The sequence below is a fragment of the Antechinus flavipes genome, chromosome 1 (genome assembly GCF_016432865.1).
Source record: "Antechinus flavipes isolate AdamAnt ecotype Samford, QLD, Australia chromosome 1, AdamAnt_v2, whole genome shotgun sequence".
NCBI classification, from domain to species: domain Eukaryota; kingdom Metazoa; phylum Chordata; class Mammalia; order Dasyuromorphia; family Dasyuridae; genus Antechinus; species Antechinus flavipes.
In genome coordinates this window covers 93,765,002-93,792,606 of record NC_067398.1, presented here as the reverse complement: position 1 = coordinate 93,792,606, position 27,605 = coordinate 93,765,002, and the positions used below count along the sequence as shown (strand labels likewise).

The 27,605-nt window shown below is 33.5% G+C and overlaps 1 protein-coding gene across 1 annotated transcript in view; it reads left to right on the top strand.

The window, feature by feature from the left end:
- The window catches only part of TMEM38B (transmembrane protein 38B), a 52,480-nt gene that overhangs the window by 21,245 nt on the left and 3,630 nt on the right, over window positions 1-27,605 (top strand). Inside the window, exons 3-5 of the mRNA XM_051986949.1 lie at window positions 17,840-18,024; window positions 18,964-19,051; window positions 24,093-24,210. Of these exons, the coding sequence (XP_051842909.1) occupies window positions 17,840-18,024; window positions 18,964-19,051; window positions 24,093-24,210 (391 nt within the window). The remainder of the gene's footprint in view (window positions 1-17,839; window positions 18,025-18,963; window positions 19,052-24,092; window positions 24,211-27,605) is intronic.

Sequence of the window (27,605 nt, the reverse complement as noted above, 5' to 3'; positions counted from 1 at the left end):
GCCTAGGTATTACCATTCCTCCTCTTTTGTCTTGCTGTGGCACCCTAGACACTATTAGTTTTTACTGCACCCTTGCTATTATTCTTCTTGTTTATCAGGCTTTACTAATATCAGCAAACATTTATTAAATGCCTACCGTATGTCAGGCACTGCATTATGCACTGGGGATACAAAGAGGGCAAAAGATATTCTCTGTCCTTGAAGGACTCACACTATACTGGGTGTAATAATAACTCCTATACTGTTATTCCTTTAAGATCCCTGAGCATTGTGATCTTCCTTGTTGCTGAGCTCTGAGGATGACTGGGCCATTTTATCCATCCTGAAGCTATCTTCTATATGTGTTGTCATCTCTAATTAAAATGAAAAGTCCATTGGGGGTAGTAGGGACTGCCTCACTTCTTACATTCAATTTTATTAATCTCACCTTTAATTTTCAGAATTTCCAAAATGATTTTTAATTTGTTTTTTCTATTTTTTAAAAAATTGCATGCCCAATTCATTGATTTATTTTTCTTCTATTTTACTGATGTAAGTATTTAGCAATATAACTTTTCCTCTGATTACTGCTTATGTTGCTTCCCATAGGATTGGCATGTTGTCTCATTACCATTCTCTTTAATAAAATTATTATTATTTCTATGATTTGTTGTTTAACTCACTTATTCTTTTTTTCTTTTTTTCCACTTATTTTTTAAGATTAAATGATTTAGTCTCCAATTAATTTTTAATCTGTGTTTTTATGGTCCCTTATTAAATATAATTTTTTTGCATTATAATCTGAAAAGGATACATATATTAATTCCATATATATAATCTGCATTGAACTATAAAGGTTTTATGTATCAGTTTATGTTATGGGAGCAATCTGCTAGTGGCTGCTGGGGCTCTAATTCTGACCAGCAGAATAGATTTCTTCATGTGAGAGGATGATAATGATACAAGGAGACTGAGAGGCAGGTACATTCTCTGGCCTCTCTCCTTTCTCCTCTTCCTTCTTGCTTCTGCTTTATTTCATTCCCAATTCACAAGCAACATCTGCGTCAATAAAGGCTGATTTGCAATTCTTTCAAGTGTGTTATGATTCATGGCTGTGGGGGCTATAGGAGAATCTACCTGCCCCTCCAAACTTAGGTGTGGTCCTTATCAAGTTTATATGGTGCATGTTCTAACTGAAAAAAGATTTCATTCCTTTCTATTCCTATTCATTTCTCTCCAGGTATCTGTCATATCTAGTTTAGCTAAGATTCTATTCATCTCCTTGAATTCTTTCTTATTTATTTTTTGGTTAGATTTATTTTAGTTGTTCAAATTTTTGTAATCCTAGGCCTTTGATATATGAGTGATGCCAGGTCCTCCTTTTTATTATTATTTTTTATTATTATAACTTTTTATTGACTTTTTTTTTTTACTGCATTATCCCTTGCACTCACTTTTGTTCCTACTTTTCCCCTCCCTCCCTCCACCCCCTCCCCCAGATGGCAAGCAGTCCTATACATGTTGAATATGTCACTGTATATCCTAGATACAATATATGTGTGCGGAACCGAACAGTTTTCTTGTTGCACAGGAAGAATTGGATTTAGAAGGTAAAAAATAACCAGGGAAGAAAAACAAAAATTCATTTCCCAGTGTTCTTTCTTTGGGTGTACCTGCTTCTGTCCATCCTTGATTAATTGAAACTGAGTTAGATCTCTTTGTCGAAGAAATCCACTTCCATCAGAATACATCCTCAAACAGTATCGTTGTTGAGGTATATAATGATCTCCTGGTTCTGCTCATTTCACTTAGCATCAGTTCATGTAAGTCTCGCCAGTCCTCTCTGTATTCATCCTGCTGGTCATTTCTTACAGAACAATAATATTCCATAGCATTCATATCAGGTCCTCCTTTTTACCCTTCCTTCTGTCTATCTAGGTTGCATACCCTTACTTACAATAATGTAACCAAAGGAATGTAACTTTTGGTCATTGAAACTTCTCAGGTTATTTTGGAGGTTTACTAGGTAGGACCGTGCGTTAAACCTAAATTATTCTGACTATTGTTGATTGACCACTGATAGATCCCAAGCCAAACTCTACTTGGTCTTTGGATTTCACCTGACGCTGAGTGAATATAAAATAGCATTTGATTCTGTTTTGGTCAGAAATCCTGATCTATGTCTTGCCATTGGACCCAGGTGGCTCTGGAGGAGAAAGTGAGGCTGGTGAGTTCATAGCCAATCTCATATAAATCCAGTTTACTTTCACATCACCTCCCTGATATCATGGTCCCCTCTGAGAATGAGGGACAAACAACATTTTAAAACTTTCTTATTCCTTGTGGTTCAGTGCCTGCAAGGTCTTTCCTCTCTTGCAAATCACCAGCCAGCAGGGCCTTTATCCCTCTGCAACCACACTCATCAGCTTGTGCTCGCTCCTCTTTATCCACAGCCATAGTCTGGCTAGGTTGACCAGTCTGGCGAAATTACCTTCGACAATACAGTTAACCCCAGGATTTGTTGTTTTTTGATTTGGAGGTATCTGCCTGGAGGTATTTTCACTTTAGTTAGGCCAGACCACCATTCCAGGTCAAATTTTTTCCTAATGCCCTCCCAATTTGTCTTAGGCTGGACAACTGCTTTCCTCAGACTTTTAGTTATTTCTGCCACTCTAAAACATTATTTTAAATTATTTGTCAGAGAATTTGGGAGAGCCATGTGATTTCTTGTCTTTTTTCTGCCGTCTCAGAATCTTCTAGTCTTTCAGTTTTTAAGATTACTCTTTAAGACTTTTAAGTTGCAGAGTAGTTGTTGATTTGCATAGGTGGACGGAGCATACTTATTGAGAGTTTCTTAACTAATAAAATCACAGATCTAGACTGAAACATGTCTTGGAACATCTTGTAATCATAAATCTAAAGCTGAAAGAGTCCACACTGGACATCTGTTTTAACCCTTTCATTAGAAAGTTGAGAAAATGGAAGCCCAAAGAATTTAAGTGACTTGCCTAAGTGGGTATAGCTTGTTATTTATGTACATGCCTTGTCCTCCAATATATTGGGAACTCCTTGAGGACAGAGACTTTTCATTTTTCCTTTTTATTTTTACCACTTTGAAGACTACTTGGAAAATAATGGGTGCTTAACAATATTTTGGTGATTTATTTTTAAATTTATTTTTTATCCTTGTTGCATTGCAGAAGCCACATTATTGTCTCAATTTCTTTATTAATTCTCTGGAGTTTTCAAAGTAAAACATAATGACCTTTTTATGGAAGGATGATTTTGTTTTCTTTGACACTCTTTATACTTTTAATTTATTTTTCTTGTCTTATTGTTCTTACTAATATCTCTAGAATTATGTCAAATAATAATTGGGAGTATGGATATTTGAAAATATTTTGAGTAGTTCCCATTCTAATTAATGCTATGTTTTTGGTTTAAGAGATTTTTTTTTTAACATTTAACCTTTTTGTAGTTGTTTCAAATATCTTTTTTCCAAGAGTTGGTGAGAATTATACTTTGTCCAAGACTTTTTTATATCTGTTGATAGAATCATGTGATTTGAATTTTTTGTTGTTTTTAATAATTTTCCTAATCTTAAAGAATCCTTGTAGTCCTGTTGCAAATCCAGATTTGATTTGTATTATTGTTGTATTATTGTAGTCTTTTTGCTGGAGATTTATTAAACATTTTTGCATAAATATTCATTAGTGATCATTGTCTATGGTCCATATTATCTTTCCTATTTTGTGTTAATGGGACATATTTATCTCAATAGGAGCTTGGTGCAATGCATTCTTTCTGAATTTTTGATAATAATTTATGTGACAGATATTAATTTTCTTTTACATGTATGATAATTTGGTAATTTCCTTTTGTTTTGTCCAGTTTTATTGTCTTTCCTTGGATTTAAGATAATGTATTTCATCTTCTGTTAATTTTTAAATTTTATTTTGTAAACAGTCCTTTATTTCTTTTAAACTCTTTTTTCCCTAGCATTTAATTATGCAGAATAATTCCTGTTAATTCTTTTTTCTTGTAATTTCATTTTGTTTGTTTTTTATTTTGGTAGTTTAACTGTTTTCTTTTAAAGGTCAGGTTTGCTAAAGGTTATTGTTTCTTACTCTTTTTCAGAAAAATCATCTATTAGTTTTGTTTACCATTTTCTTTAAGCTTTCCTTCATTTTGTCTATTTTTGCTTACTTTTCAAGATTTCTTATTTGAATTTTTTTGGTTAATTTTCTCATTTAAAAAAATGTATACTTTATCAAAAACTGCCTTTTAAATTTTCTTAAATATATGCTTTCAGAGCTAAATTTTTCCTCTGAGAGTTGCTTTATGCATCCTTTATATTGTGGTATGCTATCTTTATTTTCATTCCTTTCTACAAGCTACTTGTTTCTATGATTTTTTTTCTCTATGCAGCTCTCATCTCATCATCAGCAGTGCTTGAAAGTCTTCTATTTCATCAAAGATCAATTTTTTCCTCCTGTAGGATTATATTCAGTTTCACTGGTAAGTTATTCTTGACTGAAAGTTTATCTTTTGCCTTCTGATATTTTGTATTCTAAACTGTCCACTTCTAATGATGCCTGCTAAGTTATGTAGGATCCTTACTGATTACTTGATACTTGAATTCTTTCTGACTACTTGAAGTACTTTTTCTTTTACCTGGAAACTTTGGTTTTTGAGCTTAACTGTTTTGGGAGTTTTCATTTTGGGGTTTCGTTTAGGAGATGACAAGAAGATTCTTTGTATTTCTTTCCTACTTTCTGTTTGCCCTGTGGTTCTAAAAAATCTGGACAGTTTTCTTTTAAGATTTTTTTGAAATAGGAAGTCTAGGCTCTTTTTTTGCTTATTGTTCTGGCCTTTATATAATGCAATGGTTATTAAGATTTTTCTCTTTGACCTGTTTCCCTGGGCCATTGTTTTTGCCATGCAGTACTTTAAATTTTCTTCTATTATTTCAGTCTTTTGTTTTAATATTTTTTTGTTGTTGCATGAAGTTACTGATTTCTATTTGGTTCATTCTAATTTTCAGGGAATTTGTTGTTTAGACAGAATTTTGTATCTCTTGTTCAAATGTCTTAACTCCCTTTCTGATTTTTTTGGGGTATAATAGTACATTTCTTTTTTTATTGTTCCTTTAGCAGTCTCATCTCAATGATAAAACATTTAAAATTCTTTTTCAAAACTTTTGCTTTATCTCTTCCAAGAATTATTATACAAGTTGTATTTTCTTTGAAACTTTCCTTATATATATTTTGGAGTCATTATCTTTTCTTGAATTTGTATCTTGAATCATTATCATTACCATAATAACTATTTGCTTGTTCTTCCATTCTTCTTCCTGACTTTGGACATAATGTCTTGATTTCTGTGTACTTCTGGAGGAAAAGTTTGGGGTAGTGCTATTGTTGCTTTCTTAGGGTTATGAGCATTGTGTTATTCTAGAATTTTAGGCACAACTCAGATTTGGGATTTGTAAGTTTTCAGTGTTCCCAAAAGTGTTCTGATCCAGGGCAATGTATGATTTTTATTTGCTTTGGTTTGAGTTGTGCAAGTTCCTGGCTTGAGTTTGAGTCTGAGCAATGGCAAATTGCAGTGAATCTGAGCCCTTATCAGCCTGCTGGGAGACTTCTCTTTGGTCTGGAATTCCTGCCCTTGTTGTTCCTCATCAGGCTTTAGACTAGGCTGGAAGTTTCTGAGATCCGAGTTATACCACTGATACTTGGTTCTGATTTTGCTCCTCGCACAGTACACATTTTAGGTATGACTACAGCATGCTATTCCAGAGTACATTTTTCTTCAGTTCACTCTGTATCTCTAAACTAGGATGGTAGTAAGAGACAAAAGTACCAGCTGTACAAGATGTCCTAGTATGGCTGTGGGATCTTGTCTTGGTTAATAGCTTTCCTTGGTGGATGGAGTATTTCACACAAGGCTTCTCATTCCAGCCATACCCCATACCCACTGTCAGCAGCTTTCTTTGTCTTTCTGTCTCTCTCTCTCTCTCTGTCTCTCTGTCTCTCTTTCCCTCCCTTTCTTCTCCTCCCCACCCACTCTCTGTCTCTGTCTCTCTTGTGTCCCCTCTGGGCCTAGCACATTACTCTGCAGCCTCACAGTAATTTATTAAATAACACTTCTGTGACTTGTTTATTGTATTTTTAAAGTGATGATGATATGTAAGATTCTTTAGAGGCATAGTACTGTGGAAAGTGTGCTGAACTTGGAGTAAGAGGAATTGGGTTTGAATCTTAGTGTTGGAAATACTTTTAACTGTGTAACCTTGGGCAAATAAATGAACTTTGTGTGCTTCAGTTTCCTGGTCTGAAAAACAAGGGGTTGGAGTAGATGCTGTATCTGTAAACTTGTGACTTTGTGCACCTTTAATGGGGGGGAGAGAGATAGGAAGGGAAGGAAGCAAGGAAGGGAAGGGAGGGAGGAAAAGAGAGAGAGAGAGAGAGAGAGAGAGAGAGAGAGAGAGAGAGAATTCAGATTTTTTTTTTCCTTTTTAAGTATTATTTCTTCCATTTATACAAATTGTAGTTGTATATGCTAGTTAATAAGTTTTCTAAAACAGTTCGGAAGGAGTATTAGATTATTTATCTTTATTGTTTTCATTTTTAAACTATATGAATGAAAATTATAATATTAATTGTTTTGTTTTCATTTCTATAATTATTGTCTATTGTATATATTGGTTTTAGTCATCATATTTATTGATTTATAATTTATGTTTCTGATAAAATTTATCACTTGGATAAGATTAGAGAGATTGTGATTTGGTATCTTATTTTTTTAATGGAGTTGCAAAATTTAGTCCCATATTGGTATCAATTTGGGAAATTTTTGTTATGTACAATAGACTTTGTAGATTTTCTCCCACAGAATACTAGTCTTTGTAACAATTCACAAATACAGTATTTTTGATTGGTGTGAGATTGAAATTAAAATTAATATTTAAAACAAAAATTATGTCATTATAATTCTTCATAGTATATCTATTTTGTTTCATAAAGTTTAAACATTACAGTAATTTTAAAGTAAATTTACTTTGTAAAGTGTCTTGGAAGCAGGACTGTCACATACTGTTAAAATCCTTACACGGTGCTAAATAAGTGGAATTGAGGAGACAGTGGTTAAATCTAGTTTAGCATTGATTTATTCCTACAACAAATAAGGGTTTCCTAGTGATATAATGATTGATGTGTACTCTGTGTAGGGCATGTAAGGAGGAGTTCTCAGGGCCAGAGAAGACAAGAGCACTAGAAGCTTTCTGAGGCTGAGACAGATCCATTCCATCTTTTACCTTTGTTGTGGCTGGAGGCTGAAGTACAAACCTTTGGATTTGGAGACATTTGGAGGAAGCTAGAGGCAGAAGTTGGCAGAGGCAAAGGACTAGTGGCAAGAGCTCTCCTCTAAGAAAGGCCTCTAAGAAAGCTAACCAGGCTCCAAGAAAAGAGATAAGACTTTGAAGGAGACAATAAAGGATTTGGACTTTAATCCCTGGCTGCACTTGTGATTCCTGAACTGAAACAAAGGCTGCCTCCAGAAACCCCCCCAAGAAACCTACTCCCAGAGAACATTATATTTTAGAGAAAAATATTACAACATACTTTTCAAATCATCCTTAATAGATAAAACAGTCAGTATTCAAATTGTCACTTAATGGTGTTAATGTTATTATATTCTCTTGTTTTCAAATTTTAGTATGTCATGATTTTTGCCTCATCTGATTCTAGCTTGTGAATAGTAATGTAATATTTTGGCCTGGTGGATTGTGAGCCTCAGTTGATCCTTCATATGGATAGATTGAAAAAGATCTTATTGTCTTTTACTCTAGTAATAATAATCATATTGTTTGTGGACTAGCACTATCTAATGGTAATGAGGAACAATAACTTATGATAACTAATGTTTGGAAGATTGTATATATTGGAGCTGTTTTCTAGCTTTAAAATTAAATTTCTGAAAATTATTAAGGATATGCTTGTGCTGTACTTTCTACGGCCATATTTGTTATGTTTAATGTTACTAAGACCACAGTTGGATTAAATGTATGGTGGGTGTATCATTCTGTGATTGCCTTGTAATGAAATATGGGAATATTCAAAGAAACTTATTATAATTACTTCTGTTATTATTGATAGTAATAACTGAGTTAGACTTTCATATTATTTATTAATTTGTAATTATTATTGTTTGTATTTTGCCTGAGTGGGGCTTTAATGTTGAACTAATTTGAGGTCTTTATGGTTGATTGATCTATATAGGGATGGGAGGGGGGATAGAGAACTATGATGCCATTAATAGAGGACTCTCAGATGAGGAAGCTCCCTCTACTCCCTCAAATCAACACCTTTGCATCTTCTAGTCTTGGAGAATTGTCTACATTGTCTACAGCACTGACTTGCTTATATTCACACAGCCATAATATTTTAGAGGTATAAACCTGATTTAATGACATTATTTGAGTAGAATTTGTGAAGATAGGTTTTTCTTTTTTCTTTTTTTTTTTTTTTCTGAGGCAGTTGGGATTAAGCAACTTGTCTCAGGTCACACAACTAGGAAGTGTTAAGTGTTCTGAGTCCAGATTTGAATTTAGGTTCTCCTGAGACTAATGCTCTATCTACTGCACCAATTAGCTGCTCCAGGATTGTTTTTTAGGGAAAAAGAAAACAAACCCTTTGAAAGCTAATCCTTAAAGAAAGTAACTTGCAAATAGGGAATATTTTAAATTCCCTTTTAGCTCTAAGATTGGATTAATCTAATTCTTTGTCTATAGACCACAGACATCACTGGGCCCATCTTCTAGCCCAATTTTTAGTGTTAATTGAGTATAACTCTCCTTACATCTTCACCTTATAATGGCGGAATTTCTCTTTGTATCATTAATTTGGCATCCACTTCTTTCCAGCATCACTTATCCTACCATATATATATATATATATATATATATATATATATATTTTTTTTTTTTTACAATTTTCTTTTGTAGTTATTACCTCTTATTGCTGGCACTGCTCACTGGATTCAAGAAGAAAACGTATATTCTTTTTTTGCCCCTATATTACATCCCTACATATATTTGAAGATAGCATTTGTTCCCGTCCTTGACCCTTAAATCTTTTCTTTCCAGGTAAAACAGCTTGTGCCATTTCTTATATGGCATGAACTTAGAGTCCTCTTTCAATCATTCTTATTATCCTTTTTTTTTTTTTTTTTTGGCCAAATCTTTAATTTATCAATGATGTTAATATGTTACTCCTCAAAGAGGGTGCAATCCCACGTGTGATCTTACCAAGAGAAAATACAAGGTTACATGCTTATAGGACAGAGATTTGTTTACAAGTACCTTGAAACTTAATGTTAAACACAAAAAAAACCCAAACTTAGGATCTTGACAACAGCTTCCCATCACTGCCTGGAAAATAGAGGGAGAAGAAATGGAAGCAGTGTCAGATTTTATATTCTTCGGCTCAAAGATCACTGCAGACATCAAGTATAGCCATGACATTAAAAGAAGCTTGCTCCTTGGAAGGAAAGCAATGACAAATCTAGACAGCTTGTTAAAAAGCAGGGATATCACCTTGCCGACTAAGGTCTATAGTCAAAACTTTGATTTTTTTCAGTAGCAATGTATGATTGTGAGAGTTGAATTATGAAGAAAGCTGAGCACCATGGAACTGATGCTTTTGAATTGTGTTAGAGAAGACTTTTATCCCTTGGACAGCAAGGAGATCAAATCAGTCAATATTTAGTTAAAGAAATTATTCACTGGAATAGTTCACATACTAAATTCACATACTAAACCTGAAGCTCATTTCACATAATGAGAAGATGGATCTGATTGGAAAAGCCCCTGATGTTGAGAGAGATTGAATTTAAAAGGAAAAGCAGAGGATGAAGTGGATAGTCTCATGGAAATAGGGAATATACTTTGGACAATTTTTAGGAGATAGTGGAAGACAGGAAGGCTTAGCATATTATGGTCCATGGTATCATGAAGAGTTGGACATGACTGAACAACAACATGTACTAGACACTGTGCTTAATGATGGTGATAGAAAGAAAAGCAATAAACTTTATTATATTGATTTGGCCTACCTGTGAGCAATTAATATTTCTTTAGATATTTAAATATGTCTGTATTTGTGTAAAGAATATTTTGTAATTATGTTCATATAATTTTAATGTATGTTTTGCTAGGTAGATTCCCAAATTTTATTTTATAAAATGTCTAGTTTTTTAAGTAGTAGTATCTATAAGTTTTAAAATAGTAGTATATGTAATTAAAAATTACAATTTCTCTTTCTCTTCCTTCTAGATTTGGTTGCTAATATACAGAAATTCTGATTGTTTATGTGGGTCTATTTCATGTCTTAAAACTCTGCTGAAGTTGTTAATAGTTTCATCTAGTCTTTCCTTGAGTGTCTAGGTTTCTCCAAGCAAACTGTCATATTATCAGAAGTGATACTTTTAATTTACTTTTTGGCTGCATATAGTTCCTCATTTTCTTTTTTGTTTTATTTCTATAGTTAGCATTTTTAGTTGAATAGTAATAATAATAATGGGCATTTTTACTTTAGTTTTATTAGAAAGGCACTTAATTTATCCCTATTATAGTTAATACTAGCTCTTGGTTCTAGAAAAATACTGCTTATCATATTGAGGAAAGCTTCTGTTTTTCCAATACATGTATGTCTGTATATATGTATATGTCTATGTTAACAAAAATGGGTGTTGTGTCTTGTCAGAAGCCTTTCTCCATATGTTCACGATTCTTTTTGTTGTTGTTGTTATTACTAACATGTTAATAGCTTTCCTAATATTGAACCAATCATATGTTCTTGGCACAAATCCAAACTGGTCATTATGATCAAAGATTAAAATCTTTGTCATATGTTGCTATAGTTGCTTCACAAATATTTTATTTAACATTTGCCTGTCAGTTTTAATTGGGGATATTTATAGTTTTCTTTTTCTATTTTTACTTCCTAGATTAGTTTTGGGATATTTTGAGAGTTTTATTTATGGATTGTTTAATTTCTGCTTCTAAAATAGAGTTATTTGAGTATTCTATTTTCTGTTCTGTTAATCTGGGCAATTTATATTTTTGTAAATATTAATCCATATAACTTAGAGTGTTTTTTATGGATATATGATGGGTGAAATAGTTTCTAATAATTTATTTTAATAATTTAAATTTTAAATAGTTTATTTAATAATTTAAAATAATTTAATTTGGTTTTAAATTAACTTTTTTCTTTTTTAATATTGGTTATTTGATTTTCTTTTAAAAATCAAGTTAGTTGATAGTTTATTTTATTTTAGTGATTAAAAAATAGTTTCTAGTTTTATTCAGTGTTTTGGTTAATTTTTTGCTTTCAGTTTTATTTATCTCTTGATTTTTCAAATTTCTATTTTGGTAGTTGAAGGTTTTTAATTTGATGTTTTTTTCTCCTAGTTTTACAAAATTGCTTGTCCAATTCATTGATCTAGTCTTTCTCTTTTTTATTTATGAAAATGTTTAAAGATCTAAAATTTCCCTTAATTATTGCTGTAGCTACATCCCAAATGTGAATGAATTTGCTTTAAAAACAATTTTTCATTATTTCTATTTGTTCTTTGACATACTTATTTTTTAGGATTACATTATTTAGTTTCAAGTTAATTTGTAATTTTTACTTCAGAGATTGTATATTGATTGTCATTGTTAGTGCATTATGCTCAGTAAAAGGTTCATTTAAATTTCTACTTTTCTGTATTTGTTGGTGAGGTTTGCATCTCCTAATGTATGGTCAATTTTTGTGAAGGTATCATTCATAGTTGCAAAATATGTATATTCTTTTCTATCCCATTTAGTTTCCCACAGAGGTCTAATCTGTCTGTTATAAAAAAAAAAAAAAAAACAAAAAACAAAAAACAAACTTTTTTTCTTTTTTATTTGGCTAGATTTATCTAGATCTGAGAGGGACAAATTAATTCTTCCACTATAATAATTTTATTGTCTGTTTCTCCTTGTACTTCATGAAAAGTTTCCTTTATGGATTTAATTGCTATTATGTATCGTGTGTACATATTTAGTATCAATATTAATTCATTGTTGATGGCACCTTTTGGCAAAATATAATCTACCTCTTTATCTCCTAGGTCTATTTTTGCCGATGTTTTGTCTGAAAGAAATTATTTCTGCCCTTTTTTGACTATAGCAAAAATCAGCTAGTCAATATGCAAACAACTGTGTACAAATAAGCTATATGCAGTTTTCCCCATTAGAAAGTAATTCTTTAAAGACAGGGCCTATCTTTCACCTCCTTAAATATCCCCAGTACTTAGACACTTAGTAATAAATGTTTATTGATTGATTGCAGGATAGATAGGAGATAATAGAAGAATTAAGTGGCATTGATAAGGCCATCTTGTAGAATGTGGAATTTAACTGAGACTTGAGGGAAGTCTAGTGGTGTGGAGAAGAAGAAAGAATATTTCAGTTAATGGAGATAGCCACTGAAAATGTCTGGAGTCAGGAGATGGAGTATCTTGTTTGAGGAATGTAATGGAGGCCATTGTCACTAGATTGAAGAGTATGTGGAGGGCTGTAAGATGTAGGAAGACTGGAAAGTTAGAGAGGCAGTAGATTATAAAAAACTTATTTAAAAGATGGAGAATTTGATATTTAATGTTGATGATAGTCACAGAAGTTTGAGTGTGGGAGTGATAGGACTGGACTTGTGTTTTAGGAAAGTCATTTTTGCAGCATGAGTATAGGATGGACAGAGTGGGAAAAATTTGATAGTGGGCTGGGCTTCTCAAGAGGAACAGCTGCACTGTGATGATGTCAGTATGAGAGCAGAGATGGCAGCATATTTGAGAGATGTAAGGGTAAAATACAGTCCTTGACCACAGATTGGATGTGAGAGATGAGAAAGGAGGAGGAATAGATGAGGACGCCGGGAGATCGGTGCTACCCTTAACAGTGATTGGCCATTTTGGAAAGGAAGAGGGCATGGGGAAAAGTTTTTCCTCCTTTGTTTTAAAAGAGGACCAACTACCTGATGGGGTAATGTCTTGGCTTGTGTCTGAATTGGAATTTGGGGAGGCAGAGCTGTACAAAGGCTTCCGCCTCACTCTTTTCCAGAGTTAGCAAAGACCAGTGGTAGGAGAAGGGTCAGGATGGCCGCTGGTTGCCGGGGATGACTGGTATTCTTAGGGTCTGGCCGAGCTCCAAGCACCCCATGATGTTTACTGCCTTCATCACCCACTCTCCCAGGGCTGTCTTCTCATGCTTGGGGAGATCTCCCTAATTCTTTGAAGGGTTTGAGCCTCTTGGCTATCCCCCACCAGTTTGACCAGTCTGCTGAGACAATTGGCTGGGGTGTGGCTGCTGTAACTGCTGCAGCTTCCTGGAACCTCGGTGGGAGTTGGGTAAAAGTTAGACTCCAAAGGGTGACAAGAAACCCTGAAAATGGCTTGGCAAGCTCTTTTACCAGAGGGGCTCGTTTTTTTTTTTTTTTTTTTTTTTGAATACTCCATATGGGGAGAGAGGAGGAGTGAAGATATTTCTATACCTCCCTCCAACTTCAGAAATTATCTTACCAAGAACTTCCATGACCCCATGCTGGAATAAAGTATGGAGCTCTTGGACTTTGTTATTTGCTGGAAACCCATCTTGTTTTATTCCTATGCTATGCATTTGCCTGTTTTATTGCCTCTTCCTTCTGACCCTGTGGGGGGTGCCACCCTCCCGCAGGAAAAGATTCCTGTCAGGGTCACTTGCTTTGTGGCATCCTTAGCACCCAGTCATAACCATGGATACCTTTAATTAAGTATATTTGATGTTGATGATGGTGATAATGAAAGCCAGCAGTGTCCAACAGTATAGCTGGCTGACAGCAGATGACAAGATATGACAAGGCATTGGTTCAGGCCCACTTCAGTCTTCCAAAGTTAAGTCAAGGAGGTCTGGATCTTCAGAACCCAAAGTGCTGATGACCAGTATAATGAGAAAGAAGGCTATCCTATGCAGGGTTATTATCCATTTTTTTTTTATCTCAAAGCTCATATCAGTATCTTAAACATAGTAGGCTTCCAAAAATATCTTTTAAAAATATTAATTGTTGGAAGGAACCTCATGTCACCTAGTCATCCTGTCCATTTCTTTCCAAGAATCCCTCATTCCACATCCTTTGTTATTCAGGGTCTGTTGTATACTTTCCACTAATGATAGTTCATTACTTTTTGGACAATTATTGAATTTAGTTAGATACTTCCTTCTTATTCTGGAACCAAGTATGTACCTCCGTGTAATTACCAACAAGACCCAATTAACCGCTCTTCCTTATGGCAGTTCTTCATTTATTTAAAGCTAGCCTTTTTATTTCCATCTAATCATTCCTATTCTTCACTACAATTCACCCAACTGCTTGGCCCTCTCTTAGATGCATTATGTGTATATATATATATATATATATATATATACACACATATATATATATGTATATTATATATATGTATATATGTGTATATATATATATGTATATATGTGTATATATATACATTATATAATTATGTCCAATTCAAGTTCTTTTTCTTAAATGTAGCACCCAAGACTGAACATACTACTTTAGATATTCCTAATAAAGAATATAATGGAACTATGACTTAATGTGACCTATACACTTTCTTTTTAGTGCGGCCTAACATTAAGAGGCAGGTTAGTGCAGCAAAGAGAAGACTGGCTTTGGAGTCACTAAGATCTTGTTTCATATTCTATTCTCACATATACTAAGTTCAGTTTTGAAAATATTTGAGTTTAGGATGTCTATAGGACTTCCAAATTGTGATGTATAATAGGCAGTTTGAGATGTGAGACTAGAGGTCAGCAGAGGGGTTAGGGCTGGGCAAGTAGGTTTGAAAATCATCAGCAGAGATTTAATTGATAAATTGATGAGATCACCAAATGAAATAATATGGGGAAGAGAAGAAAATAAGGCTTATAAGAGAGCCCTATGTGATACCATAGTGAGAGGGAATAACTGGAATGGAAATCCGGCAAGGAAGACTGAGGAATGGCCATCTAAGTAGCTGGAGAAACTGAAGAGAGGAGTGTCCTAGAAACTGAGAGAGAAGAGAGTTGTCAGGGAGAAGAAGGTGAATGGTAAGGTCATGAAGGGTGATATGGAGAAAAGATCATTGGGTTTGGCAGTTCACTTTGGAGAAGAGCAGTGATAAGGTCAGCAGCCAGACTGAATGGTTGAGGAGAGAATGGAGGAGGAAGAAGGGGAGGCACCTGTTGTGGATGTTTTCTCAGGGAGCTTAGCTACAAAAGGCACTAGAAATATGAAATGGTAGCAGGGATAGATAGTTTAAGCAAGTATTTTTTTTTTTTTTTGGAGGATAAGGGAGACATGAGCATATTTAAAGGCAGCAGGGGAAGAGTCAGTGGACACTGGCTAGAAATGTGAGAGAGAGTGAGGAGGAATCTGTTTGAGGATGGAACAGAATCACTTTTGCACCTGAAGGGGCTGGCTCTGGCTAGGGGAAAGTGGGGCACCTCTTAATGGGAGTCCAAGCTAAAGGAGGATGTCATGGATGAGTCATCTGGGAAATGTGAGAGACAGAGAGAGGAGAAAAGGGAGATCGTGGCAGATGGCCTCATGTTTTTCAGTAAAATAAGAGGTGAGAAAATGAAGGAGAAGACGAACCATAGACTTTGAGGAAAGGATGACAAGGTTTGGAAGAAACACTGTGGGGAGTAGGATAATAACTTGGTGTTGAGATGTAAAAAGGCCTACCAGAAACAGGGAGGATTCAGCTGAAGTCATAGAACTTACCAGTCTGCATGGTTATATGGTTTTTGTCACCTTCAATCCGCACCACATACATAGGAGCCAAGGCAATATGGATTCTGTTCCAGTCCTTTATTTTAACTTGATGTGTTCTGTCTCAAGTGTGTTTCTTATAAACAGTATATTTTTGAATTCTAGTCTCTAATCCATTTTACTCTCCTTGCATTTTTTATGGTGAATTCATCCCATTCATATTCATAATTATGATCATTAATTGTTTTTTTCCCTCCATCTTATTCTCTTATACTTTATTTTCTCTTTGTTTTGATCATTAAGAGTTTGTTTTGCTTCTGATTAAACTCTCCCTTATCTTCTCTTTCTTTTATTCACCTCAGTTCTTTTCTGTTTCCCTTTTGTGTGAAATACATTTCCATATCCAATTCTTTGTGTGTGTGTATTCTTATTTTTTCCTTCTCCTTCTTCTCTCTTCCTCCAAGCCTCACTTCTTTCTTCCTCCCCTTCTTCCCTCTATCTGTCTTTTTATCTCTCTCCTCCCCCTCTTCCTTCACCTCACCCCTTTAAACTTCAATTTTACCTCTTCCAGTAATTCTGGTTGAACGTGTACCCAAACTATGTTTTTTCTTTGACACTTTGCTTGTATATTTTAGAATCATTCTTTTCTCCTGCATTTGTTTCTTGAGTTTTCCTGTTGCCATAATATATATATATATATATATATATATATATATATATATATATATATATATATATATATATTTAAAATTGTTCATTCTTCCAGCTTGACTTGGGACTTTGTTATACTTGGATTTTGCTTATTCCTGGGGTGAGGGTGGGGGGGTATCTAGAATGAGCTTTTGTTCTCTTCAGTTCTTCTGTTGCTTTCTTAGGATATTGAATGTTAATGTTATTCCAGGATCTCAGGGATATCTCTGACTGTGAGCTTTCACTACTCTCAAAGTGTTATGATTTGGAGTGATCAAACTAATTTCCCTCCTAGTTTAAACTCTGCAGATTTGAGTCTGAGCAAGATCTCTGTTGTCCTGTCCTTGGTTAATATTTTCAATAAATTGCTGCTGGCCACTATTAGCAACTTGGGAGATTTTGCAGGTTCAGAGTGAATCCTTTTTGGTCTGGAGTATTTTCCGAGGTTAGTATGCTACAGACTTTAGCTAGGGCTGAAGGATAATTGAGTCCCTATTGTGCTCCTGGAACTGGAACCACGTAATAATTCTTGCTTCTGAGCTTGTTCCTTATTTAGTATATAGTTAGGGCTTCTTACTGTTTCACTGCCTTTATGTGCATATTCTCTCCTTAAATCATCTGAATCTTAGGAACTGAGTAGTGACAGTATTGCTAGATAGCACCTATTATGCCTCCAACACTACTGTTCAAGGACTCCCTTAGACCTTCTCCTGCCCTGGTGCTTCCTGCACCAGAAATGAGCAGGTTATTTTAGTCCCTGAATATTCTGCTCAGCTTCAAACCCCTGGCTAGACCTCATCCCCAGTAGAGAATCTCCTGTTTTCCTATGTCAACCTGACCTGATAAAATGATTCACTGTGATTTTTTTCCCTTCATATGCCTTTTCCAGGTCTTTTTGTAGTTGTGGAGAACTGTCCTGCCACCTTAGCTCCCTCTCCTACAATATGTAAGATCCTACAGAAGAACATGTTTTATATGTACATGCACTGTGCCAGGCAATGAGAAAGATAGAAAATAGTTAGACATAAAATCTGTAGAAACTCAAAAATTTACCCATACAATTGGATTATGTTATTTACTAGTTTTGGTTGGCCACGTAAATATTATATTTCTGTTGTCTTATATATGTTTGAATGCTTTTTTTTCTGTTTTGGTAAATTTCTCTTTCTTCCCTTGAAGGTAGGTCCCATGTCTCCATTTATTTTGTAGTTCCAAATTGATGCCTAGTATAGCGGTTTGCCACAATGGACACTCAATATTGCTTCATGATTACACATTGGATTTTTATTTCTATTCTTGTTTCCCTATTTACATATAAAATATTTTAAATTTTATTTCAGGTATATTGTATTTTATTGTCCATATGACATAGTTTCCGAGTGTTATTGTTTCCTGCCTGTTCAACTCTTGGCTGCAGGAATGAAGGAAGTAACCAGAACTTGGAAAATCATGGGTGGAATCATACATACTAGTAAGAATTACACGGATTCCTGGATGGTGTTGATAGCTCTTGGATGGGCCCGAGGTAATATTAACATCATAAATTAGTATCTAATAAACCAGAATGTTGATTTGTCTTTTAGTCACTGTTTTGGAATCATCTGCTCTATTAATGGGAAAGTTTTGAGAATAAGAAATTTTTACTTTTAGATTCCTTATTCTCTATGGACTTGAAAACTTCATATTATTTTGGAAATTGCCATAACCAATTATTATTGAAAGACTGATTGGCATAATGTGAAGCTTTTAGGATTTATGTGATTAGGAATCCCCATAGCCACAAAAGCTTATAGCTATTTATAACTTGATGCCAGATATAAAGCTAATTTAAAGAAGTGAAAATGTAGTATAAGAATTTGAAAATGATATATTTAGAATCACTTGGAATTCTTGATTTCTTCGGTAATGTTTAAATTGTGCTATTCTTGATAAATTGCATTTTATTTTTGAGCTTTTCATTTTAATGGGAATGATGCCATTTCTCTGTTCAGGTTCTTTATGAGTTTAGTAGTATATGTTTGAGTTATAATTAATTTAGCACATTCTTGTAACTTTACATTAGGTGATTATGTATACCTGCATGAATAAAAAATAAAAGCGAGAAACCAATATTCACAGGAAACTTGTGAAATATCTGGATAATTCTTCTGGTCAGTTATAAAACCCTACTGAGATTTGGGTTTGTAGCTCTAACCTCTTCTGCTAATGGAATGTGAAACACAATTGTTATGACAGTGAAAGCATAAGACTACCATTTTCTCAGGTATAGTGGTCATTTGTTAGAAACTGAAAAGTATGGTAATTATGATAATCCATACTTATTTGCTGATGGAATTAACCCTACTTATTTGAAACTTCTTGTTAGATTTTTCATCTGAAAGATGTTATAGAATTGTCTTCATTTGATTCTACTCAGTCATGTCAATAAATCTAATCTAAATAATATTACTTTCTGGGTTTTTAGGTGCTGGTGGTAATGTAATCACAGGTCTGGAGCAATTGCTAAAAGGGGCTTGGAAACCTGAAACTAGCAAATTTCTGGAGATGTCCTAGTAAGTTAGTGTAATTATAAATAAAATCTTGTTATTATTGGGGTCATTGAATGTCTTTCATTATACATATGAATTTGAGAAAATTAAACTTGTGAAATTTAAGTGCTAAAATCTTATAGCCTTAGGAGATAGAATAAGGAGGCAACATGGGGGTTAAAAGAAATACTGGCCCAGGAGTCAAAAGCCCTAGATTCATATCCCACCTTTAAATACTTGCTATTTGTATAACCTCTCTGGGCTTCAGATTCCTCATCTCCAGAATGAGGCGATTGGACTGGATACCTTGGAGGTTCCATTTGAGAATTATTGAAAAAAACAAAACCAAAAACTATTTTTTTTAGTCTCTGAAATTTTTTTAAAGACTTTACAAAAAGATTTTTAAAAATAAAAACAAACAACTCTCTGTTATAGTTTCTCTCTCTCTCTCTCTCTCTCTCTCTCTCTCTCTCTCTCTCTTTCTCTCTCTCTATATACACATACATACATGCATATATATAGATACACACAAGAATCTATTGTCACTAAATAGGAAATAAAAATATAAGCATTTTTATAAGTGATCTCAATGACAAGTTACCCGGGTAAACCTCCCAGTAGTTAAATATTGAGTTGATGTGATAGCTAGTAGTTATCACAATTTATTGTTGATTCGTTTTCAGAAAGTGGTGATTGAATTTCTCAGTGGATAATGATACACCAACATATCTGGAAGAAATGAACCAAATTGTGTTTATGAAATTTTTTTTAGCAATTATTTTGAACCCTTTAAAGGGTTAAAGAATTTGGCCCAATGTGTTGCAGAAAAAAAAGCAACTCACAGTTGTATATTGCTTTAAGCTTACAGAAACTTTCTTCATAATAGTTCTGTGAGGTAAGGCATTGCAAGTTTTATTATTATTATTATTATTATTTGCAGATGAGGAATAAAATTGACTTTTTCAAGGTCATACAACTAATGAATGTCAGGACTGGCATTTGAGTCCTAATCTTTGCTGGTTCTTAAGTCTAGCTTTCCACTGCCATCTGGTGGCTCTTACCTTACATAAAACTATGGTGCATCTGAAAATGAAGTCATGTATGCTGGAACTTTACCCCAAGAAGGAAAAAAGTTCAGAGATAGTGAACTATGGGAAAACTAAGGTGGTGGAGGGCTTGTAATGAAAACAGTTGTAAAAAATAGGATTCTGTAGTATATAAAAAGACAAAGTATAAGGAGATATAAGATGGAAGTTCATAAAATTAAAAAATGTATGGACAGAGTAAATTTAGATGTTAAAAACCTTTCAGAATTGGGGAGCTCCTTGCAACTTGAAAGAAGGTGGGACAAATAAAAGAAAATGCTACTTTTCAATGTTTACTATTCACAGATACTACGAAGAGGTATTATTGGTAGAAAGAATAAGGTTATATTAAAAAAGCAGATAAAATTCATGAGTAAATACCTTCCATAGTGGATTATTGGGGCTGGCTATTTAGGCTATAATTTAAACTTTTGATCTAGTTATCTTAGGAAACAATCAAATACTTTGCAATAATAATTTGCATTTATATAGAACTTTTAACACCCAGTACTCATTGACTATTATCAGCTACATAGTTAAAAAAAATTCCCATTTTGCAGACAAGGGTCTTTGCCTAGGGTCAGAATATGTCTGAGCTGAGATTTAAATCTAGATCTCCTTACATCATGTCCAATACTCTTTCTACTATACAATGTTGTCTTATTTAAATGCGAGTTATCATCTTGCATTTATTCTTATTTCAAAATATATTGGTTCTTTGATGCCACTATCAGAGACAGACTATTAATAAGTTTACCTGAATGTGATCTAACCTGGTATTTCTACTATTTTTTGTAAGACATATCAAGATATGATTTGTCATTGTTTTTGTATTAATATTAAAATCTGTGGTCATGCATCATCATATTAAAGGAGAATCAGCATTCATTGAACATCAAAATGATAAAGTTTTTTACCATAATTTTATAATTCTGTACTAGTTGCTTTCATCTTGTTTCAAATAACTGGATCATTGACTCATTCCAATATGTATATATCACTGAATAAATTTACTTTATGGCTATCATGCTTCTTTTTAATACCATTTTTTGTATTCTAGCATAGATTTTATTCTTAGAGTCCAGTGTCAGTGTTAAGAAAAAGAAGTTAAAATCATTCCTATGCTTATAAGTGTCATCTATATGAATGTTTATAAATGTATATCAAGATTGCATGTGTAATAGTACTTAAGAATATACTATCATCTGTAAAGTCAGCATGACCTACATTTTAATGTAGTTGTCCTTAGTAAGAAAAGGTGACAAAAATATTTCTTATTTTGGCAACTGAATTTAATTTTGACTATAATTCAATAATATTTGCTTATTCAAGCAAGTACATACTTTTAAAGTTATTTTTTCACTCATTTTCTGGTTATTCTGCTAGATTTTTAAGATGACTAAAATATGTTTTCCTTAGAGACAGAATATTCTTGAATTATTTTGATGAGCATTTCTTAGATGATTTGGGGTAGATCCCTTTTGGTTGAAAAGTCAAATGTATGAGCCTTTGTTATTTTTACATTGGAATAAAAATAATATAGTTCAAAATTTTAATACTCTCAGTTATCTTTTGTTTCCCATGTCATATAGCTTTTTCATTGTCTTGAGTTCATAGTACAAGATTGCTACTAACTTAAGTAGATCCTATAATTTTTAAAAGTTTATTTCTTAAATTGTAAATTATGGATATTGATAAATTCTGTTCAGCATTGATGATGTGAAAGGAATAATGATATGGAGATATGATGAAATTAATGAAGCTTTTCAGAAGAAAACCACTATTTTCAGTGTTTTGCCTCCTTAGTGTCAAATCTTTCTTCTTACACTAATTTACAAATAATCACATTTACAATCTACATTTAGCTGCTATATATACATTTTGGTCTCTCTGTAAAAGATCTCTTTGATCCTTCACATCAAATATTTTGGATTTTTGCCTTCAAGAAATTAATTTACTACATCCACTGTCCTGATAGGATCTTTAGGCAGACCTAACTTTGATTTAATTTGACATCCCAGTTTTCAATGATTAAATTACAAAACAATTCCAACTTTTATTTTCACAGTGTAATAAAACATACAGATAACTTAATGCTTATATAATATGGTTTTCTAGGAGTTTGGGTAATTTTTACTTATTTATATAAAGTTTATCCTTAGTTGCAAGTATGGATAAATAAAGTACTATCATTAAAATTTTATACAAATAAACAATATGACAGGAAGGAAATTTTGAAAATTTTAAACTGGCTTTGATATTCCTGTGGCTACCCATTTATAAAGTGGGGATGATAGCATTTGCATCCTGGTCTCACAGGATTGTTAAAGGAAAGAGCTTGGTAAATTTTAATGAGAGCTTTTACTTGCTCTCTCTCTCTCTCTCTCTCTCTCTCTCTCTCTCTCCCTCCTCTCCTCCCCCCCCCATATGTATATATATCCATGAATTATTAGTCTGATTCTTCAATTCTAAAATTTTATAGTGGACCCACACTTAACACCATATACCAAGATAAGATCAAAATGGGTCCATGACCTAGGCATAAAGAACGAGATTATAAATAAATTAGAGGAACATAGGATAGTTTATTTCTCAGACTTGTGGAGGAGAAAGAAATTTGTGACCAAAGATGAACTAGAGACCATTACTGATCACAAAATAGAAAATTTTGATTATATCAAATTAAAAAGCCTTTGTACAAACAAAACTAATGCAAACAAGATTAGAAGGGAAGCAACAAACTGGGAAAACATCTTCACAGTTAAAGGTTCTGATAAAGGCCTCATTTCCAAAATATATAGAGAACTGTCTCTAATTTATAAGAAATCAAGCCATTCTCCAATTGATAAATGGTCAAAGGATATGAACAGACAATTTTCAGATGATGAAATTGAAACTATTACCACTCATATGAAAGAGTGTTCCAAATCATTATTGATCAGAGAAATGCAAATTAAGACAACTCTGAGATACCACTACACACCTGTCATTCATTGGCTCAGATGACAGGAAAAAATAATGATGAATATTGGAGGGGATGCGGGAAAACAGGGACACTGATGCATTGTTGGTGGAGTTGTGAATGAATCCAGCCACTCTGGAGAGCAATCTGGAATTATGCCCAAAAAGTTATCAAACTGTGCATACCCTTTGATCCAGCAGTGCTACTACTGGACTTATACCCCAAAGAGATACTAAAAAAGGGAAGGGGACCTGTATGTGCCAAAATGTTTGTGGCAGCCCTGTTTGTAGTGGCTAGAAACTGGAAATTGAATGAATGCCCATCAATTGGAGAATGGCTGGGTAAATTGTGGTATATGAATGTTATGGAATATTATTGTTCTATAAGAAATGACCAGCAGGATGAATACAGAGAGGCTTGGAGAGACTTACATGAACTGATGCTAAGTGAAATGAGCAGAACCAGGAGATCATTATACACTTCGACAACAATGATATTGTATGAGGATATATTCTGATGGAAGTGGATTTCTTTGACAAAGAGACCTAAATGAGTTTCAATTGATAAATGATGGACAGAAGCAGCTACACCCAAAGAAAGAACACTGGGAAACGAATGTGAACTATTTGCATTTTTGTTTTTCTTCCCGAGTTATTTTTACCTTCTGAATCCAATTCTCCTGTGCAATAAGAGAACTGTTCGGTTCTGCAAACATATATTGTATCTAGGATATACTGCAACATATCTAACATATATAGGACTGCTTGCCATCTAGGGGAGGGAGTGAAGAGAGGGAGGGGAAAAATCAGAACAGAAACGAGTGCAAGGGATAATGTTGTAAAAAAATTACCCTGGCATGGATTCTGTCAATATAAAGTTATTATTAAATAAAATAAAATAAAATATTAAAAAAAATAAAATAAAATTTTATAGCACTATCAAACTAAGTCTTTAAAGTTGTGATGAATAATAATCTAGGTATTATTATATACTAAATTAAAATTCATTTTATTTTCAGCACTGTGAAGATAACTTTGGTGGGGTCAGTTCTCTTCACATTACAGCATATAGAGAAGCTGCCAATGGAAAAACATAGTCTTATGTTCTGCTATACTTTTTTTATTGTTGTCACGAAGGTAAGAATCTAAAATACTTTAAAATTAAATTTTACAAATTCCTGGATCTGCCATTTTCTTTCTTAGGGGAATTACATGAAGTTTAAGCATCAGCAGGATTTTTTTTGTGGCTGAACTTGCTCAACAGGACATGGTAGTAGAATATAGATACAAAGATAGTAGAGTTTTATTCTTAAAGCATTACCTTTCTCTAGTATCTCCAGCTTTTGCAAGGATCAGAAGAAAAAAGTTATGGGTAGCTTGAATCAGATTGGGTCTACACTGCCTAATGTGGACAGAGTAGTGGTGCCCAGGGCTAGATAGCAGCACCAATCATGCACATGTGCTATTATGAAAAGAGAACATCAGAGCTCGGGAAATATTTGGGAGTGGACCATTGGAACATAGCTCCATTAATGGACAGATTTTTAGAGATTCAGGGCTCTTATTTTCCAGATGAGGACCTCAAACCTAGAGAGGTTGTTTAGAGAGTAGCAAAGCTGGGATTTGAACACAGGTTTTCTCCTTCAAGAATAGTTGTTGGTACTCTCAACTCCACAAATTTTCTTGTCCTTCTTATCAATAAAATTTCATTTTTTTTTTAAGGACAGGGGCTTGTTTTTGATTTCTTGCAATATTTTGAAAATAGTATTTAAAATGCTTGTTAAATTAATGAATCAAATCTAGTGCTCTTTTTAGTTATCACCCTGCTTTTCTTTTTATAGAATAAATTAGAAGAAAGCATTATTTTTCTGTCCTTCTTTAGCAGGGAACATAGTGTAGTATTAAGGAAATTTGTCTAAACCAAGAATAATTTTGCAATTATATCTCACATTAAATAGAAATTATTTTTCTCATTAAAAATTATCTATAGGATCTTAAAAATGAATGCATTTTATAGTTTGGTATTTAATAACAGAGATAATTGCCATAAGACATTTGTAATATCTATATGATATAGTCTGTGGCACAAATACCCTAAATATTCAAGGCATATATAGGTGAACTGAGAAAATGTGGTCTGTCTGTTTCTCTTCCTTCCAACAACACATATCATAAACCCTTTAAAAATGTTTTCTTGATGTCTTCTGTTTTTACATTGCAGCATTTTTGGATATATCCCTTAAGCAAAATCCACTGACAGACACTGCACAATAGAACTCCAGTTACTACCTTTCTGGATGGCATCTTTAAAAAGTTATTATTATTTCATTTTGCCATAGCTTATCTATGCTTTGCAGTTCATATCTTTTACCAAAATCTTCTATAGAAGAACTTTATGTTGAAGGATTTCCTCCTTTTTATAAAAAAGAATTTTGGGAAGCATCTTCTCAGATTTCATATTTTGTCATTTTTGGTACCTGGAACATAGATGATTGTCTGTTTTAAAAATTATTTTAAAAAAGTGAACAAAAATCTCTTATATTTCCCTTTTTTTACCCAATTGGGGAAAAAAATGAAAAAAATCATAACCCTTGTAACAAATATGCATAACCAAGTAGAACTTAGTGCCACATTAGCATGTCCAAAAATATGTCAAAATCTTCATCCTGAGTTCATCATCTGAGGAAATGAGTAGCATATCCTCATTTGGGCTTCAGAATTATGGTTGGTCATTTCATTGATCAATGTTGTTGTTTATCAAAAGTTTTGTTTTTCCAGTGTAGTAGTTACAGTATAAATTATTCTCTTTATTCTGCTTACCTCATTCTGAATCAATCTACACAAATCTTTCCAGATTTCTCTGAAGCCATCCCTTTTATTCTTTCTTATGGCACAGTTTTTCCAGTATTTTTGTCATTGATCTGTGTCCAACTCTCTGGGACCCCTGTGGACTCTAGCTTATTGTTCATGGGATTTTCTTGGCAAAAATAATGGAGGGGTTTGCCATTTTCTTCTCCAGGTTACGTGACTTGCCTGTGCTCACATTGTGAGTGTCTAAAATTGGATTTGAACCCAGGATTTTTCTGACTCCAGGCCTAATAAATATTATAACCACTGGGCCATCTAACATCTTCATTATGTCACAGTAGTATTCTATTACGTACAGTGATTTGTGCAGCTGTTTCCCAATTTGTTGATAATTTTAATTCTTAACTACTATAAAAAGAGCTGCTATAATTTTTTTGTACATAAATGTTTACTCCCTTTGATAGGATTTTGAGCTAGTAAGAAATTTTTCAAGGCCCCTCATTTTATTGATGTGGAAATGGAGGCCTAGAAGATGAAGAAGTTAGATTAAGGAGGCAGAGAAAGGGACAGGATTGAGTTTAGCCAAATTTTAAACCCATCTCTTTACTCTGCACCATAGTGTGCCTTCCCTTTCTTTCTTTGTTGAAGTCTTTGCAGAACATTCAGGTTAAGATACTCTTTAGCTTTGGGGACAGGTTGGGGATAGAGATGGAGATTTCAGAGTCACCTGCATAAAGGATGAGGAGGATTATGTAAAGATACTAAGCGTATTTATAGAAGAGAGGATTTAAGGCAAATGTCTTTAAGAATGTAAAGGACTTTCGATGAAAGAAGAATTAACCTTGATCTGTACTCCCAGGAGGGCAGAATTAGGAATGATGGATAGAAGAGAGAATTGCCAGATTAATTTTAAGAATAAACTTCCTTATAATTAGGACTAGCTAAAAGTAAAATAATCTGCCTCAATACTAGTGAGTAGCCTTTCAGTACAAGTTACCCAACACATCACTTGTTATGGATTTTGTGGAGGAATTTCTTTTTTATATGCTGGATTATAGATTTTCCTGCTTATCATTTTCAGCTCTAAGATTCTTTGAGGTAACTTTGACATCAGAGGACTTGATAAAGTCGCATATTGCAGTAAGATCATTCTTTCATATCATTCTTTGAGGAATGGGGGAAAATATTTTCAAATGAAGGAGAAAATGAAAATTAAGGACATTGATCTCCCACCCTTTTAACTTATTATTTCCCTTCTGATGTATTTCTCATTCTCACTCAAATTTGAGGGAGGGAAATTTTTTTCATTCTATGAGTTTGGGTTTGCAGATTCAGCTTTTAAAAAGTTTTGTTAATTCTTTTAAAGTTTTTCAGTAAAGATGAATGTTTCTACCAAATAGAGTGGCTCCCTAATCATTTGGTTTGAAGAACAATGTGAACGTTTAGGGAAAAAAAAAATTATTTGTCTCTAAACACAAGTACTTATGGCCTCTCTTTCATCAGTGATTTATAATACTGAATTTTAATATCCTATTTATAAATAGTCCATATCTTTATACAAATAACATTTTAGCTTAATTGAAATGTCAAGTATAGATCTTTATTGAAGTAGAATATTTGTAAATTCCTTGGTCAAGTAACAGTTAAAACAAGTTATGCAATAATTTGATGTCAATTAGTGCTAAATCTTTTTTTCCAACTCTGAGATTCTTTGATTCAACTTG